Source organism: Chrysemys picta, chromosome 15 (assembly GCF_011386835.1).
Source record: "Chrysemys picta bellii isolate R12L10 chromosome 15, ASM1138683v2, whole genome shotgun sequence".
Classification (NCBI taxonomy): Eukaryota; Metazoa; Chordata; order Testudines; family Emydidae; genus Chrysemys; species Chrysemys picta.
The window spans coordinates 12,182,666-12,199,247 of record NC_088805.1 but is presented as its reverse complement, the minus strand read 5'-3'; the positions used below and the strand labels follow the sequence as shown (position 1 = coordinate 12,199,247).

Here is a 16,582-nt window from a genome sequence, read left to right as displayed (position 1 = left end):
TCGCCCCCTCCCACAGGCCGCCGCCAGGGGGCGGTGCGAACACGGCCGCTTGCGGCCTCCTTGGCCCCGCCCCCTGCCTGCCTCTTGCGCCCCCGCCGAGCGGAGTGTGCGGCAGTTCGCTGCAAGATGGCGACGGCCATGGAGCGAATGTGCGGGGCTGCGCTGCGGAGGAGCAGGTAGGGGGGAGGAGACAGGCTGGTGGGCACCTGCCTCCTTGGGCAGGGCAGGTCACTGCGGGCACAGAGTGGGGAACCGTCCGAGCCTGTCCGCTGGCAGCCGGAGGCGGGTCCTTGCCCTGGCGTCCCCCCGCTGTCACCTGGGAGACCCCGGCACGTGTCGCTGTGGGGAGAGTGGAGACGGGCTCTGAACCCGCCCGCCCCCAAAGCTGCTGAGGGCACAGGGGCTTGGCACCCCCCCCCCCATACACACACACGTCCGTGAGCTAGGGTCAGTGAGGGCAGGGGCTTGGCACCCCCCCCCCATACACACACACACGTCCCTGAGCTAGGGTCGGTGAGGGCTGGGGCTGGACCCCCCCACATACACAAACATCCCTCAGTTAGGGTCAGTGAGGGCAGAGGGGCTGGGGCTTGGTACCCCCTCCCCACATCCCTCAGTTAGGGTCAGTGAGGGCAGAGGGGCTGGGGCTTGGTACCCCCTCCCCACATCCCTCAACTAGGGTCAATGAGGGCAGAGGGGTTGGGGTTGGGCACCCCCCCCCCACATACACATCCCTCAACTAGGGTCAGTGAGGGCAGAGGAGCTGGGGCTTGGCACCCCCCCCCCCACATCCTTTAGTTAGTGTCAGTGAGGGCAGAGGGGCTGGGGCTTGGCACCGCTCCCCCACATCCCTCAGCTACGGTCAGTGAGGACAGAGGGGATCTGAACTCAGCCTCCCTCGTTCATCTTCCATACAGACAATCTCTCTCAGTTCAGATACATTGGGAGTGAGAGTCTGAACATATGTGTTCATTGCTATGCTTCAGGTTATCGAGGACAGACAGGTACATAGGTTCTAGTTACTAAGGGCAAAGTGACAAGACTGATTTACTGACAAAAAAACCTCCCTTAACCTACAGTTAAGTTTGCCCCATTGTGCTTTTCTGGACCAGAAGACAGAGTTCAGCAAAACTCAAACTTGGGAAAATCAGGCAATTCAGAGCTAAGTACAACCCCAACTCTGCTTCCCAGGATCTAGCATTAGCCCTTACATGGACTCCAGCTGCATTCCCTGTATGAATGGTGGCAGGATTATGTGGAGCATCTTGGCAGAGATCTGATTTATTATATGAGGCCACTTGGGGGTCTGTACCCCTCAAGGGTGTGTGTGAACCCCTTTCCCTGAGCCCAGTGTGTGTGATCCAGGGAAAGAGGTTCCCGTGTACCTTGGGAGATTCAGCACTGCGCTCCCTTGAGTAGCTTGTGTAATTGGCGGGGCACAGGAATGTTCTTGCCATCGGGTGTTAGCAGTTGGATGGGAGATGACTATGGGTTTAATGGCGGACAAGTGAAAGCACAGCGTTAGATAGCATGTGCATAAGGCATGTGGTATGCTTCTTGTGGAGTAGGCTAGTTTGAGTGTGGAACAGCTAGAGGTTGCTTTTGCACTATACTGAACAGGAGCTGAATTCAAGTATGTGCTATGGCTGTATTGGAGCATTGCTCAAAGATGGCAGAGTTGTGGCTGTGTGAATATATACCTTAACTCTTCATTTCCTGGTTTTCAGAGGGTTGAGTTTTGCTGAATTCTGTGTTCTGGACAGGTATGAGATACCAAAGGGCAACCGTAACTCTGAGTTAATGAAGCTTTTTGTCAGTGAATTTTCTAGTGATTTTTTTTTTTTTTAACCGAAAAATGTTGTTAGTAGGAGTTAGTGGTCATTAAAGCTGTTATCATGTAGATTTGCCATTGAGGTGTTGCCGGGTAATGGTGATAATACCAAGCTCTTAACTCGTAATTTTCATCAGCATATTTCAAAGAACTTTGAGGAGGGAAATGTTGTTATCCCCATTTTACAGATGGGGAAACTGAGACAGAGAGAGGGTAAAGTGACTTGGCTAAGGTCATCCAGCAGGCCAGTAGCAGAGCCAGGAATAGAGCCCAGATTTCTGAGTCGCAGTCCACAGTTCTTTTGACTGGGTCACACGGTTGCTATGTGATTCTTAAATGCCCCCCGCCTCCCCTGTATGTTTTGTTATAGTGGAATGAGGATAAATAGTCATACATTTAAATGTTTGAGTTTGTAGATGCTAACAGGGTCACTTAGTGTATAAAAAGCAAGGTTTTTAGGGGCTGTCAGAGCTTTTCATTACCCCTCTGGGTCACACGATGGTAAGAAGGTGTCTCCTGGGCCTGAATCTGTTGTAAGTGTTTTGGCCAGTATTTATAACTGTATTGTTGAGGGTTATAGAATATAGCTGTATATGCTTATATCTGTACTTTGGATGTAACCAACACCAAGTGGCCTTTGGGACTAATAAAGGAATGCTTATGTGACAACTAAGTCATAGTAAACCTTAAACTTGTAAGGAAAATATTTTCCAACAAAGTGGCTACACTATGGCCAAATCTACACTTTAAATTTTGATTGACCTATCTGTGTTGCTCAAGTGTGAAAATTTTGCACCCTGAGCACTGCACTGAGGTTGACCTAAGCCCCAGGGTAGACGCGGCTAGATCGATGGAAGAATGGTTGTGTCAACCTAGGTACCACCTTTTGGAGAGGTGGATTGACTGCACTGATGGAAAACCGCCTTCCATTGATGTAGGAGTCTACACTGCTCAACTATCACGGCACAGCTTCAACACAATAGCTGTGGCGTTGTAGTGTAGACATGGTCTATGGCACTACAGCATCATAGCTGTGCTGCTGTAGCATCTGTTGTATAGACATGGCCTCAGTTTACGCACAATCAGTGTGGGACAAGAGAGAGGCTATTCTTGGGTGCCCTTTGGAGAATTTTAATAAAGGAGATATGTCCTAAGTGTAAAGTCTGTAGATGTGTAGGGCTCTGTCCTAAAGTCAAACAGTTATGAGCCCTCCATTGATCAGACTGTGACATGCACAAAAGGAAATGACAATTTATGTAATCCAAAGACTCTAATTGGTGCAATGCCTTGTAGCGTAGTAAGACACTTTTGAGTTCAGTGTGGTGTCAAACCAAAAGAACACAGAGATTTGAGAGAGAGAGCTACTGAGACATATCACTCATGGCACCCACATTCACGGGATGAGTAGGTTGTACTAGCTTCTGCAAGAGCTCCATCCTTCTCAGGAGGATACACTCATTAGCACTAGAACACTTGGCTCTCATTTTCTAATAACTTGGGCCTGTAGTCCCATCCAGTGGCAGCATATGGTGGGACCAAGCTTCAAGAACATGTTTATTCACAGACTTTGAACAGGCATATTTCTCCTGTTCCCCCTCTGATGTCTCCTCTTCAGATGCATAGTTGTGGAAAAGCTTAAACTGTAAATTTTAAATGTGTAATTCTTGAGAGAAGCTCCTCACTGTGCTGGCTTGTTAAGAGCTTCACTATGTGTATTCAGAGCGGCAGAGCCACTTTGCATCATGGTTCAAGAATACACAGAGTAACAGGGAAAGAGATAAAGAATCTAAGCTCTCGATAGTCCATAGCGTGATTCTAAAAATAAAGGGACAGGATGTTTCACAAGACCCATAATAGACATGGACCCTCTAACCTTTATGTTTGAGTCTGCATGAAATGAGTTGTCACTGAAAGAAGTTCCCATGTGACAGCTGTTTACTGACCTATTTGAGATTAAATGTTTCTGGGGCCAAATGATCACACTACAGAATCTACCAACAGAGTTGGCAAGAGGCCATTTGAATTGACCATGGTGACTGAACTCCTTTCTCCATTGTAAACATTCCCTCCAGATCGAAGTTGATGCATGTTGGCAAGTCTCCAGAGCCCGTGTTCTCTCTCTGGCATGATACAAATAAACTCTTATTAACTTCAGAAGGAGTTATTGGTGTCTGGTAGGGGAAGAATTGGGCTCCAGGGCACTCATTCAACTCCTCTTACCAGCACTAATTTGCTGTTTTAAAAAAAAGAGAGAGAGACAGAACTTTGCAAACAGGCTGTAGAAAATCTGGGTCCGGGCAGTATATAAAACAGAAGATGACATTAGAATTTAAAAAGTGATCTAACTGTAACAGAATATTGTAAAATCTTAACTGGAATAAATCTTGCCCCAAACAGCATTGCAAATAAGAACATGGTATGAAGCAAATTGTATTCACAGTCACAAACATGGTGGAAATAGAACAAAATATATATGTGGTGAAGCCATTAATAAATTGTACTGGAAAGGCTGTACCAGAGATCCACACACAATACCTCCCTCAAAGGGTGAATCTCTGTAACAGCATTAATGTAACTTGAACATGGATAGATATTTTGAAAGAAAAAAAAATCAAGATAAACTGGATTAAACATTTAAATAACCCAAATCTTGTGAGAGACGTTGACACAATCTCCTAGAGATGGTGGAAGAACTGTTAGAGTAGGCTAGGATGTAATGGGTTCAATAGGAATTTTGTGATACTCTTTGAGATTATTTCTTATTTGTGAGTCTGCTTCTGAATATACAGCTTATCTAGATGTATTTGTTTAATTATATACACTTACATGGTAAAATATGTCCATATTTAGACACCTGTCTCTTTTGTGTTGTATATAGTGTGCTGACTGACTGTAGTTTCTCCTGGCACAAGAACCTCTCTCTGCGGAAGAATCTGGTCATCTGGAAACAGCCATCTTTCAGAACCCTTTTCACTGGTATGTGAGGGAATCTTTTTCTCCTATATATTTTCAGTTGCAGGGTTGCTGGTGCTCTGTCCAAATACAGCAGTTCAAAGCTGAAGTAACAAGTGATTACAAATAGGTAAGTCTTGTTGGGGGTATGATGGCCTAGTGATTAAAGCAAAAGACTGAGTCAAGAGACTGCAATCAGTTTCTGGCTGTACCATGAACTTACTGTGTAACCTTGCAAAAATCACTTAACTCTTATATGTGCTTCTGTTTTCCTATCTGTAAAATGAGAATATTTACACATCTCATAGGAGTTTTGATAAGGCTTAATTCTTTGTCAAGTTCTTTGAAATCTTTGGATAGAAGGTACTATAGCAACACAAAGTATTACATTGGTATGTGAAAGGAAGAAATATGTAATGAAGGCAAATTGGTAGTAATAGAATCTCTTTTTCCCCTGTTACATTAAATAGGGATGTAATTAGTATATACATACTTGAAATATTGTGTGTATATTGCTCTTGGAATCAGTGCCTGTGTTTCCAGCGTATTTCCTCCCATAAAACTGGCAAATCTCCACTTCTCACTGTAGAAACTGTCCATGCAGAAGATAGATAAAACTTTGATTGACCTCATATTGGCTAATACTAGGGAAGGAGAATTTTTAACTTAAGCAGCAAGAGTGTTTCAGACAAATTGTCTGGACCGCTATTGTAAGCTTCCCCAATCATGGCAAACAGCTTCCTTTCTCTTGTCCCTGATCTGCCATTACCTGTGGAGGAGTAGATTGAAATGACAGCAATTCTAATATCCTGGGACCAACACAGCTACAATAGCACTATTCAATAGCTATTCAAGAGAGGTTTCTCCAGAACACTGCTCGACCTCTGCTAAAGCAGGAAAAGCAGAACTGATCTCACTTTCAACCATGCAGGGGGATGTTTCCCCAGAAACTAGAAATACTTTTGTTGGGGTGGAGTTGAGGGTATTTTAGTTACCTGGAAATCTTGACTGCAGCACATGGTTTTTCTTTTGAGTTGTTTTTCACACTCTTTAGTTCCTAAGATCCTCAAAGCTTTGCATCATAGCTGCCTTCCTTTCAATCTGAGGACAATAGTCATGGTTACAAAGCTAGCTGCTCTTCTTATTCCTCTCTGGCCTGTGAGTGCAGCCAACTCAGGTCTTGGTTCGCTAGCCCTTACCTCTCTCTGAGTGGAATCTGTGATTCTCCCAGTCTTAAACCAGGTCCTAGGGTACAATATTGTGCATCAGCCATGCTTACCCAAGCAGCTCTGACTGGGTTCAGTACCTGCAATTCTTTTCTTTGGGAGCTTGTACCAGTGGTGAATAGTGACCAACCAGACTTCTTAAACTGAAGTATTGTTTAATATTAACAGGAGGGACAAAGCATCACATGAGAGAGAGGATTTTAAAACAACAAAAGATCTACACCCATGTCCATGTTAGCTAGAGTCCTAGGCAGGCTTATTTTACCCCAGACTCTGAACCTCTGGAAACTGAGTTCACCTTAGCTCTTCCTCTGTCCTTTGAAGGGTTGCCTCTTTAAATCCAGACAAACTTCTTTGTTGTGTCTGCTCACAGGCTTTAACTGGCTGCCCCAAAACCAGGTTGATGAGCTCTGGAAGGTGTCAAGCCAGAGCATCAAAGTGAACGGCTCTTGCATTTTCTCTTAAATGTTTGTTGGGAAACGCATCTCAGGATCTGCACTCTCCCTAACAATACTGTTATTGAATTAACTTATAACCATACAGTAGACATCACAATAATCAGGTCAACACATAATATTCATAACTTATCACAGGCAATTTCAAAATCATCTCAAGTATCAATTGCGCTTCCTCTGGAACTCACTGACGTTACTTTTTAATCTACCAGAGATGATACTGTTGTTTAATGCAAAGCACTCCCTGTCTTTCCCAGGAGCTGTGTGGTTCACTGCAGGTTTTTTTCATCTTGGTGAGTGGGAGGCTGGGTCTCAAATGTACATCTGCATAGCAGGATGGAGCACTAACCACCAAGCCATAGGAACCAGGTGTTCCAGATTTACCTCTTTTTCTAGTTGGGTTGATTGAAGCACAAGGAAATTAAGATATGCAAATCAAACAACAAGCTAGTGTCCAAATCATTCTTATTACACAGTACCTTCCTGGCTCCTAAGCCTTTGCTCTAGAACACATTTCCTTTTAAATTACTAATACTGGCCATTAAGTGTACTCTAGGGAATTTTTAAAGGGCTTGTATTGGCAATGTCCTATTTCCACAAATACTGAAGCTCAAAACTGCTATTCTTTTGATACCTATTTTAGAACCAGTCAAAGTAATTGAGTCAGCATTTTGTAAGAGACTTGGAATGAGGTTGGGTCATTAATGAGTAAGTCTCATCTTTCTATAGACTGGTTTCATGATTTGTTCTGACCTCCTTTGATAGTTAATTGCTTGAGAGTACCTGTAGCAAAAAGGCTGTGGCTCAAGAACCCAGCCAGGTCTGTCTATCTTGCAGGTCTTGCTGGACAGAAATTGTGAAGATGAAGGAGTTTGTATGGATGCATACTGAGCTCTGTGTAATAGCATAATCATAGATAATAAATCTGACGATAAACCACACCATTTTAACTAATATGAAACCTTCTGAGAGGATAGTTTTGAGTTTTATGCTGTCAAGTGAATGATTTAGTATGGGGACATCAGGCTTAACCAATCATGAATAATATGAAGAAAAGCAACAGAGCTTAGCAGATAGATTAGCAGGCTGAAACCTGTTTGATTTTTATTTATTGTTTGTTTTTTTAAAAACATACCTCCCTCAAAACAGGACATAAATTGTGACCTTGAAGTCCAATTTCAGCCATGTGATAGCTATGTAACAAGTGGAAGGATTAAATACAACTTAAGGTTGATTAGAACTCCAAGTTATTTGTAGCCTTAACGACTCTGAACTTGGGAATCAGGGCAGGGCTAAGAGAGGGACCGTTGCCTTTCCAGCGTAGAGTTGAAATCCAGCATAATTTTCCATGTAGCTGGAGCAAGGCTTAAGACACGGTGGCATGTACAGAATAATATTTGCCCTCATAGTTATGCTGCCGATCTGGGCATGGCCCTCTCACTTTGAGGGCAAATATTACAGTTCATTTTCATATAACTGTTTATTTAGGAAGTTTGATAAATCCTTGCCATATAAATATCAGAAACTAAATGATAATCATTACAACTGTGAGCTTTTTTTATTGTGTTTAGAGAAACATTATGCAGTAATATAATAATCAAATCTCTCATTAATAAGGTGTCACCATATTACAGAGTGAGCCTCTTAGCACCATCCAAGATGTGTTGTTTCTGGTGATTTTATTAAATTCAGTGAGACTACTGACTCTACTCCTATTTATCAAAACAGGCAAGTATCAAACATTAATATTTAAAAATATTGGACAGGTGTGCTGTTTTTTCTGCAGGTAAATGTACATGAGAAAAACATAAAAATGGCCATACTGGGTCAGACCAATAGTTCATCTAGCCCAATGTTCTTCATTGCAAGGCCCGCGAGCCGGTGGCGCTCCCATCGCCCCTAAGTGTGGCTCCCTAAGTTCCCTCTAAGCTGCGCAGCTGCATAGCAGCTCTAAAGGGCTATGCAGCAGGGACCGGGGGGAGGAGAACTGGGGAGGGGAGCAAGTTGGGCCTTGCAGGGCTGCTGTGGGCCTCTCCCCCGGCCCCGGAGCTCTCGTGCTGCCTGCCGGCAGGGGGAAGAGAGGGCCCCTTCTCCAGAGCTAGCTTCTGCCAGCAGGGAGAAGGCTGGGGGTTGTTCTCAGCCTGCCTGCACCCCAAACGCCTCATCATCAGCCCCACCCCAGAGCCCTCACCCCCATACCCCACCCTCTGCCCTACCCTGGGCCACCTCTCACACTCCAAACTCCTCGGCCCCACCCCATGTGGCTCTCACATTGAAGTTTTTTTTGCCAAAGTGGTCCACACTTCAAAAATAGTGAAGAGCACTGATCTAGCCCATTTTCCTATCTTCTGACAGGCCAGTGCCAAAATGCTTCAGAGGGAATGAACAGAACAGGGCAATTTATTAAGTGATCCATCCCATGTTGTCCAGTCCCAGCATCTGGCAGTCAGAGGCTTAGGGACAACTGGAGCATGAGGTTGTGTCCCTGACCATCTTGGCTAATAGCCATTGATGGACCCATCCTCTGTGAACTTAAATTCTTTTTTTAACCTAGTTATAGTTTTGGCCTTCACAGCATCCCCTGACAATGAATTCCACAGGCAGAGTGTGTGTTATGTGAAGAAGTACTTTTGTTTGTTTGTTTGTCCAAGGATTGAATAAATAGCAACCAGATATCTAAATATCAATTTGTCTTATGTTTACTTTGTTGGGTGTGTAATTGCTGCATTAATTTCCCCATAACTACCACATTTTTTGGAACCATTCCTCTAGTTTTGGACGCCTTTTGTTTTTTTCCAATATTACAATTCCAGTGCTCTCTAACAATTGGACTTGTCCACCATATATACATAAAATCTTTCTACCACAATTTCTCCAACATTATCCTCGTTTAGTCTATACATGTATTTTTAACCTGACTGGCACCTCAAGTACCCCTGAAACAGTATCTTAAAGAAATTTTGTTTTAGTGTGCTACAGACTGAGGTTGCAGGTCCTCTTTTCCAGATCAAACCCCTTTCCTCTAGGATAGTTTGTCTATCCAGGTCCTTTTCCCAGCATGTCATATATGGACTTTTTTTGTTAGGAAAGCTGTCTGCAAAGATTGATATAAATTAGATTTTTGAGGAGGGCTTCCTAATCATCCAGAAGCCATTGCTTCTATTAAAATTAGCTTTCTATATAAAACGACTTTTCTAGACAGTCGAGAAACATAATACCTAATTTGAAGGTACTGGTACCATGGGAGAGTGAACCAGTTAAAGTTAATTTTGATTTTTAAATAAGTTTAAAAAATTATTTGGTGAACAGCTGCTCAACCATGTATGTCTTTGATGTCTTTCCCAATTTTTAAAATTCTCTGGTTCATGGGTTGAGTTAAAATGTGGATTATTTGCAGTGGGTGTCACTGGCAAGGGAAAAGAATTTATTTTATCTCTAGTTCTATCCCAAACCCGTAGGATAGCCTTTGCTAAAGGATATGTATACATTTCTGAATGGTGCGATTCTTTTAAATTAATCCATAGTAACCTATTAATATTTACACAGCTACAATTTTCTTGTTCAATAAAGTCACAGTGTTTGGTGGGATTCGAGCACCCCCAATCCACTATTGCTCTGTATAGTTCACTTTTGTTTTGGGTGGGTGGTGGTGTGGTGGAGGAGGAGGAAGTGTTGCAGCAGGGTCTTATGTCCTGCCCTGTGTCCAGAGAAGGAAAATTCCACTTCTCCTTGTTTGCTGACCCCAATTAAGAGGTTAGAAGGGGTCTGAAACAACCTGTGAGTTTGATCTTGTCTGTACAAAGTCCTAACATTAATCTGAAGACCTAAACTTATTCAGATGCTGTTTCCTCTTGTTTAAATCTGCCTAGACAAAAGCTTTCCTTAGCTCCTTGCTCAGCTCACTGCTGAACTCCCGTCACTCTTAATAGCTTTAGGGAACGGGATGTTCAGTTGAAGTCACTGGGCAGTATCGGCTGCACTGAACATGGCACCGTTGCCAAAATAAGTAACTAATTTCTGCAATCTTGTCACATTGGAGTTTGAAAGCCTATTTTGTCCTTTACAAGGAGATGGAGGTTCAGCCAGAAAAAATAACTTGACTTAGGCACAGCATGTTGCACTGCCATTCCAAAGATCAAAGGTTGGATCCCGCATTCCCTGAATTAGAAGTACTGTGGCACTTGTGCTGGGGAGTGTGGAGAAGATAAAACTTCCAGTCACTCTAGAGTTGAATTCAAGGTACTACATTTTTACCCATGAAGCTCTAAATGGTTTGGGATCTGGTTACCTGAGAGAATTTCCTCCTCATGCCATACTATCACAGCTGAAATCAGTAGAGACTCTTGAACTGGAGTCTCCTGGATATAAATAGGAGGGAGCTCTTCTCTGAGAGATGCTTTGACTTTGGAACTCGCTACCCTTTTATTTCACCGGAGCCTAGATTTGTTAACTTCTGGGCACACTGCAAAGCCTCTCTTCTTTTTTTTCCCCCTTTGGTTTTAGGGGAGGTGGGCAGCTGAGTGTTAGAGGGCTTTGGATATCTTTTTATGTATTGGACGTTGTTCATATTTATTTACTAAGGCAGGTGCCATGAGCATAGGATGGGTGGCTATAGATATTTTTATAAATTTAAAGAGATAAATGAGACTTTTCCCCCCAAAAATCTAACAATTCTAAATTTTCCCTATCCTTTGCTGAATATCTTCCTCTCGCGGTAAACTTTTTTTCTGGAGCTTCATAACCTTTTTGCCACATTCTTTATTTTTTCCCAGACCTGGGAGCAATGGAGTACCCCGCGCCAGCAGTGGCCAGGAGCTTGGGGGCTGTAGCTCGGGCCACCGCAGGCAGCGGCAGGGCCCTGCAGCTCCCAGCCTCAGCAGGCTGAAGTCACGGAGGTCTTTGGAAGTCACAGATTCCGTGACCTTCGTGACAGAGTCGTAGCCTTAATTATACGTAAAGACAGATTTTAAGGCACGTTGATCAGAGTACACTTTTTAAAGTTTATATGCATAAAAATGAAATTAAGTAAAGTAAACAAGACTTCAGTGAGGCAAAAACTTGATAGGTGGGTCCTTTTATCGAGTTTCCTTTTTTAGTGTAAGCACTGAAGGTTAGTAGAGCATCCAGGCACTAAAAATGATGAATGCTAGGCTAGTTGTTTTTTGCTCATGGTTAAAACTTCACAGATTTTGATAAACCATCTGACCGTTGTGTTCCCACATTACTAGAAAGGGATTTGGTCCTTTTTAGATGCCTAACAAGTCAATATAATTGTTTCTTACAAACTAGCACATTATGTAAGTGATCCCTAACCTCAGGGCCCAGTGCTACTTGTTGACTTCAGTGGGAGCAGGAGCAGGCCCTTTGTGTTTGATTCTGGTTCATCCACTCTTCAGAGGAATGTTATGGACATGATACCCAGTTCTTTGGCAAATTGATTCTGAGACCTTTTTCTTTGGGCAGTGCTTCCTTACTCCCCACTGAATCTAGATCATCCACACCCAGACAGATTTTTTCCTTTGGTAGTTCTTTCCAAAACCAAGTGATTCTTATTCATTAGTGCTGCCTCTTTGATGTGGTACATTAGTTGAGAAATCTCAGATTGGCTACAGTATGAATATCAGAATTATCAACACATTTTAAAATACCCAATTAGCCTATTAGGCCTGGGTTTTTAAACGTTTTTGTTATAAAGATTTTGGGAGAACACTTTCTGCTGTCACTTTCCCTCATTTGTTTTGTGCTGCTATTGTAATGTACTGGTATTGGCATTCCTTATTATTGCTCTCTCATTGTTGCTCTGTAACAATGCAGCATAGAAGTATCCTCCTTGCCAGAAAATGGAAACATTGCAATGTGTAAGGCTTGTTTCTTGTTTCTCAAGAGGAGCTTGCCAATTAACCATTATTATTAGCAACATTAGTGGTTCTCAACGTTTTCCATACCATGACCCAGTGCTACAACCGAAAAAAGTTTCAGGGACACCCCTCCTCCCCTGCCTGCATCTAACCATAGGGTTTCAGGATCCCCCTTATCATCTAGCCATAATGAAAGCTATGGTGGTTGGGACCTCTATGGTTAGAACCACAAAGTTATATTATACTGTAATTCTATATAATGCCTTGTTTCTGTTTCCAGCAGCTGATTATTCACTGTAAAAACTTCTAATATTTAACCATGGTAAAGTAGCACCTCTTTGAGGGACCCAATATATAAAGATAGAAAATAAATCTAAAATACTGTGATGTGGAGCTGTTTGTTCCTTGCCCAATCTTGGGCAATGTACCATGTTAATGAGAGTCCTGATGATCCAGCCTAGATCGGTGATTGAGCCTCATGTATGAGGCTATGCTTTCTTACTTCGTAGTAATTGATCTCTAGGACTAATGGTGCTGATTTCCTCAAGGCAGGCTCCTTTAGTCCCAGGTCCCATTACACAAGTATATATCAGACCATGTGCCCAGCTGACAAGGGAGAATAAAGATACAGACTATTTGAAGAAGGGAAGGCAAATGTAGAAAAAAGATAGTTGTAAACCATAAAAGAAACCCAGGGGGCTATATAAATGGAAGCTATGAAAAATAGATAATGTGAAGAGCAGACAAATTGCAGGAAAGGTAGAGTAGAGGAAATAGGGAATCAGAAAAGCAAATGAAGCATAGGCAAACTGTGTTGCAGGAGACAGGGGGCAGCAGGAGGAGAATTTATGCATGCACAGAATTTATGTTGCCCACAGATTTATTTGCTTTCCCACAGAAAAAATGACTTTCTGATGGGGAAGAAAAGGGAAGCCACAAGAGTGGTCATACGACCCTCCCCAGCAGTATGTTTCAGGTGCCTGGGGCAGCCAGCAGAGAGGTAAATCACTGTGGAGCAGGGGGCAGGACTGGGGAAGATCCGGCTGGTGGCTCCTACCCTTCGCCAGGCTCAGCTGCTAGTCCTGGCTGGGCTGGGAAGGATGGGACTTCCTCTTCCCCTGCACGGCATCTGGGGCTGTGTCAGACCCACCCCCATTTTTCTCCCCCAGTTGTAGCTCTGCAAACTCCCACCACCACCGCGCTTCCTGCACCTATCTCTCCTCAGCTGTGGAGGTGGGGCATCACTGTACAGGGAGCTGCTCCCTCATCCACCCAACCCCTGTGCATCCAGACCCCCTTATACCCAGCCTATCCCGCCAAGCCTCAGCCCCTGCGCCCAGAACCCCCCCTGACAAGCCCCACTCTCCTTGAACCTGGACTACCCTGACCAACCACCTGGATCCCCACCCCACTGAGCCTCACTCCCCCAGCATCTGGAATCCCCCCACTGAGGCCCCCAGACCCCCCTGCCGAGCTCTATCCCCAGACACACACAGACCTCTTCCCCCCTGCTGACCCCCAACCACCTTCACCTGGACCCCACTGCACAGTTCCATTACCATGGCACCCAGAATCCCCTAACAAGTCCCTGTGCATCCAATCCCCCTGCACCCAGGTCCCCCACTGAGCCACGTGTACCCAGATTGCCCCACACAGAGCCCTCTTAACCCACACCTGGATTCCCCCACACTAAGCCACTCCACACTTTGATCCTGCCTTGCTGAGCCTGCCTGTCCATACCTGGTGCACCTGGCATGGAGGGGCAGGGCCTTGGGGTGTTTCTGGGGCAGGCCCAGTCCTTGTGCTATGTCAGGGTTGGGTGCAGCCTCGCCTGCTGAGTCCGTGTCCCGGGTTGGGTGGGTGCTGCACAGTGATCTCCCACCTTTGTGCAGCTAGTGACCCGTGCTCCCCAATGCCATGCTGGAGTCTATACATTTATTTGACAAATAAAATTTGCAGACTTTTAAAATATTGTGTGTAGAATTTTTAAATTTTTGGCACAGACTGCCCTCAGGAGTAATTACAGTAATGCATATATCAAATGGAGGGAGAAATAGAGGAGAAAGATTGGAAAGAGCATTTAAATGTGGAGTAACATAAGAGAACATTTAAAAAACCAAAGAAACAAAAACCCTCCATAACCATTGCAGTTTGTTAAACGCTTCCATCCTGCACACACTGGGAGCAGCACGTTGAACAACTATGTTCCTTATTAGTGGTGAGTATCCCTGTCTGTCACAAGGGAGATTGGGGTTCAATTCACCAATGGGGAGGCTGCCCTTGGAGGTCAGACTAGATTATCTAAGGGTCCCCTTTGTTCTAAAGTCTATGAAATTACAGCCTTACTTAAATGTGTTTGATGCTAGCTACAAGGTGCCAGTGCAGCTTCCCTGAGCAGTGTTGACAGGATTGTATCGCTGAGAACTGTGCTAACCAAATAGTATTATAGATCCCCACTTCCTAGTGGGAGGGGTATAATACAGTTTGATACCATCCCTGTCTGCTTTGGAGAGGGAAATTGTGTAAACAGTAACCATATTTAAATATTTTTGTAGTTAGAACAGTTAAGCTTCTGGTGTGGAAAGAGCCTTCATCTTTACATTTCTGCTAGTGTACTTCCTATCTTTTAAGATATTTGCTGGAAATGGGGTCAGGTGACATTTACCACTCCAGTGGATATTTAAAATCCAGGGAGGAATTCTGGATATGATCTTTTGGTTTTGGTCAGTATCATGCCAGCGTCAGCTTTCAGCTAACTTCTCGTTATTTGTCTGTTTAAAGTTTGTACTGGAAATATTGTCAGCTCCTTTCCTCATGCATCAATAATAGGGGCTGTTTTCATCAGGCCCCAGCCAAACAATCTGAGAAAACAAGATTTTCATGATTTCCAGAGTGTCTTCTGATATGGTGGTTGGGGATCAGCGATACTTTTAAATCACAAGTCATGCTTTCAGGAAGTGGCTCCTGGTGGCGCAGGTCAGCAGTGACCCATCTTTGTGTGTGCATCTTCAGTAACAGGACCTTGTATGCATCTTGTGTGTCAGTGGGACATGACTGCATGCATCTATAACATTCTCAGTATCTGATCTGACCTTCCTCCCTTATAACTTCATCTTTACTCTGTAGCTGTCCTGTTTCCTAAAGATCTGCCTCTTCTTGTTAGACAGGAGAAAGCTTCACGCTGCACTGGTAGTGCGAACATTCCGACTGCGCCCCTTCCACTTTCTGTTGGCCACAGGTGGGGGATATGCAGGATACAGACAATATGAAAAGTACAAGGAGGAGCAGCTGGAGAAAATGGGCATTGAGATACCAATCAAGCTTGCAAGCGAATGGGAGGTAAGATATTTGTGATGGGTTTGTACCACATGCCCCATTTTGCTACATGCTTTTCTGCTTCCTTTCAACAAGGGGAAAACTGGATTGTGTTCTGTTATCCGAACCGACAGAAGACATAAAGCGCTTTTCTTCACCTCCCAGTCCTGCTTGCCAAAGCCAATGTAATGACATGTTAAGAACTGTAGGTGTCTCTCACTTCTTAGTACAGCCAACACATTTCTTCTACCAGTTGCTGTAACAGATGCAGCTTGGACAGTTTAAGTCAGTTTCTTTTTTACTTGTATTTTAGTGATAGAATTTAAAGATGATTGACTGGCATAAAGCATAAGGCGTGGGGTTTGCAGCGATTCTAAAGGAACTTCAGTTCTTGTGCTCAGTAGAAGAAATGTTCTCATGTCCCAGCCTTGGAGTACTCTTAGAATGCTAGAGAGTTGGTAGCATATCTGAAGATTTAATGCACTTTCAAAATTTGCTAACTGTTGAGTATTGAAATGGAATCTAGCATAAAACCCACATAAAGCCATCCCCTGCTCATTTTTTATTAAAGCAGGAAATACAGTCAGTATATATGTTACAGTAGTGGCATTCTGCAGTTACATATATGAGCATTGAAAAGCATTTTGTGATGAGTTTATTATCCTAGTTGATAACAAGTGTGTCAATAACAAGCATATGAAGGAGATTGCTCTGTCTAGCCCCTAAACATAGGAGTGGGAATCAGGAATTACTGGTTGTGTTCTCAGTGCTGCCACTGAGTTGCAGCATGATCTTTGGCAAGTCACATAATCTCTCTATGCGTTCATTTCTTCCTCTGTGAAAGTGTGGGTAATTCTTGTTTGTCTCACAAGACAGTTGAGGCTGAATTAATATTTGTGAAAAGCTTTGAGATCCTTGGATAGGGAATGTACTATGCAAATGTGA

The 16,582-nt window shown here is 43.8% G+C and overlaps 1 protein-coding gene across 7 annotated transcripts in view; it reads left to right on the top strand.

Annotated features, from left to right (window-relative positions):
* The first annotated feature begins 25 nt into the window (after positions 1 to 25).
* PISD (phosphatidylserine decarboxylase) overlaps positions 26 to 16,582 on the top strand; it is a 40,202-nt gene continuing 23,645 nt past the window's right edge. The window contains exons 1-4 of one of the 7 annotated variants that reach the window (XM_042841647.2): positions 26 to 176; positions 4,710 to 4,807; positions 8,082 to 8,192; positions 15,486 to 15,661. In XM_042841647.2, coding sequence (XP_042697581.1) covers positions 127 to 176; positions 4,710 to 4,807; positions 8,082 to 8,192; positions 15,486 to 15,661 — 435 coding nt within the window. In that variant the 5' untranslated portion in view covers positions 26 to 126. Of the gene's footprint in view, positions 2,365 to 4,709; positions 4,808 to 8,081; positions 8,197 to 15,485; positions 15,662 to 16,582 lie in introns of all 7 variants that reach the window. The other 6 variants (XM_024108710.3, XM_065567886.1, XM_024108711.3 and 3 more) reach the window with 6 other exon arrangements.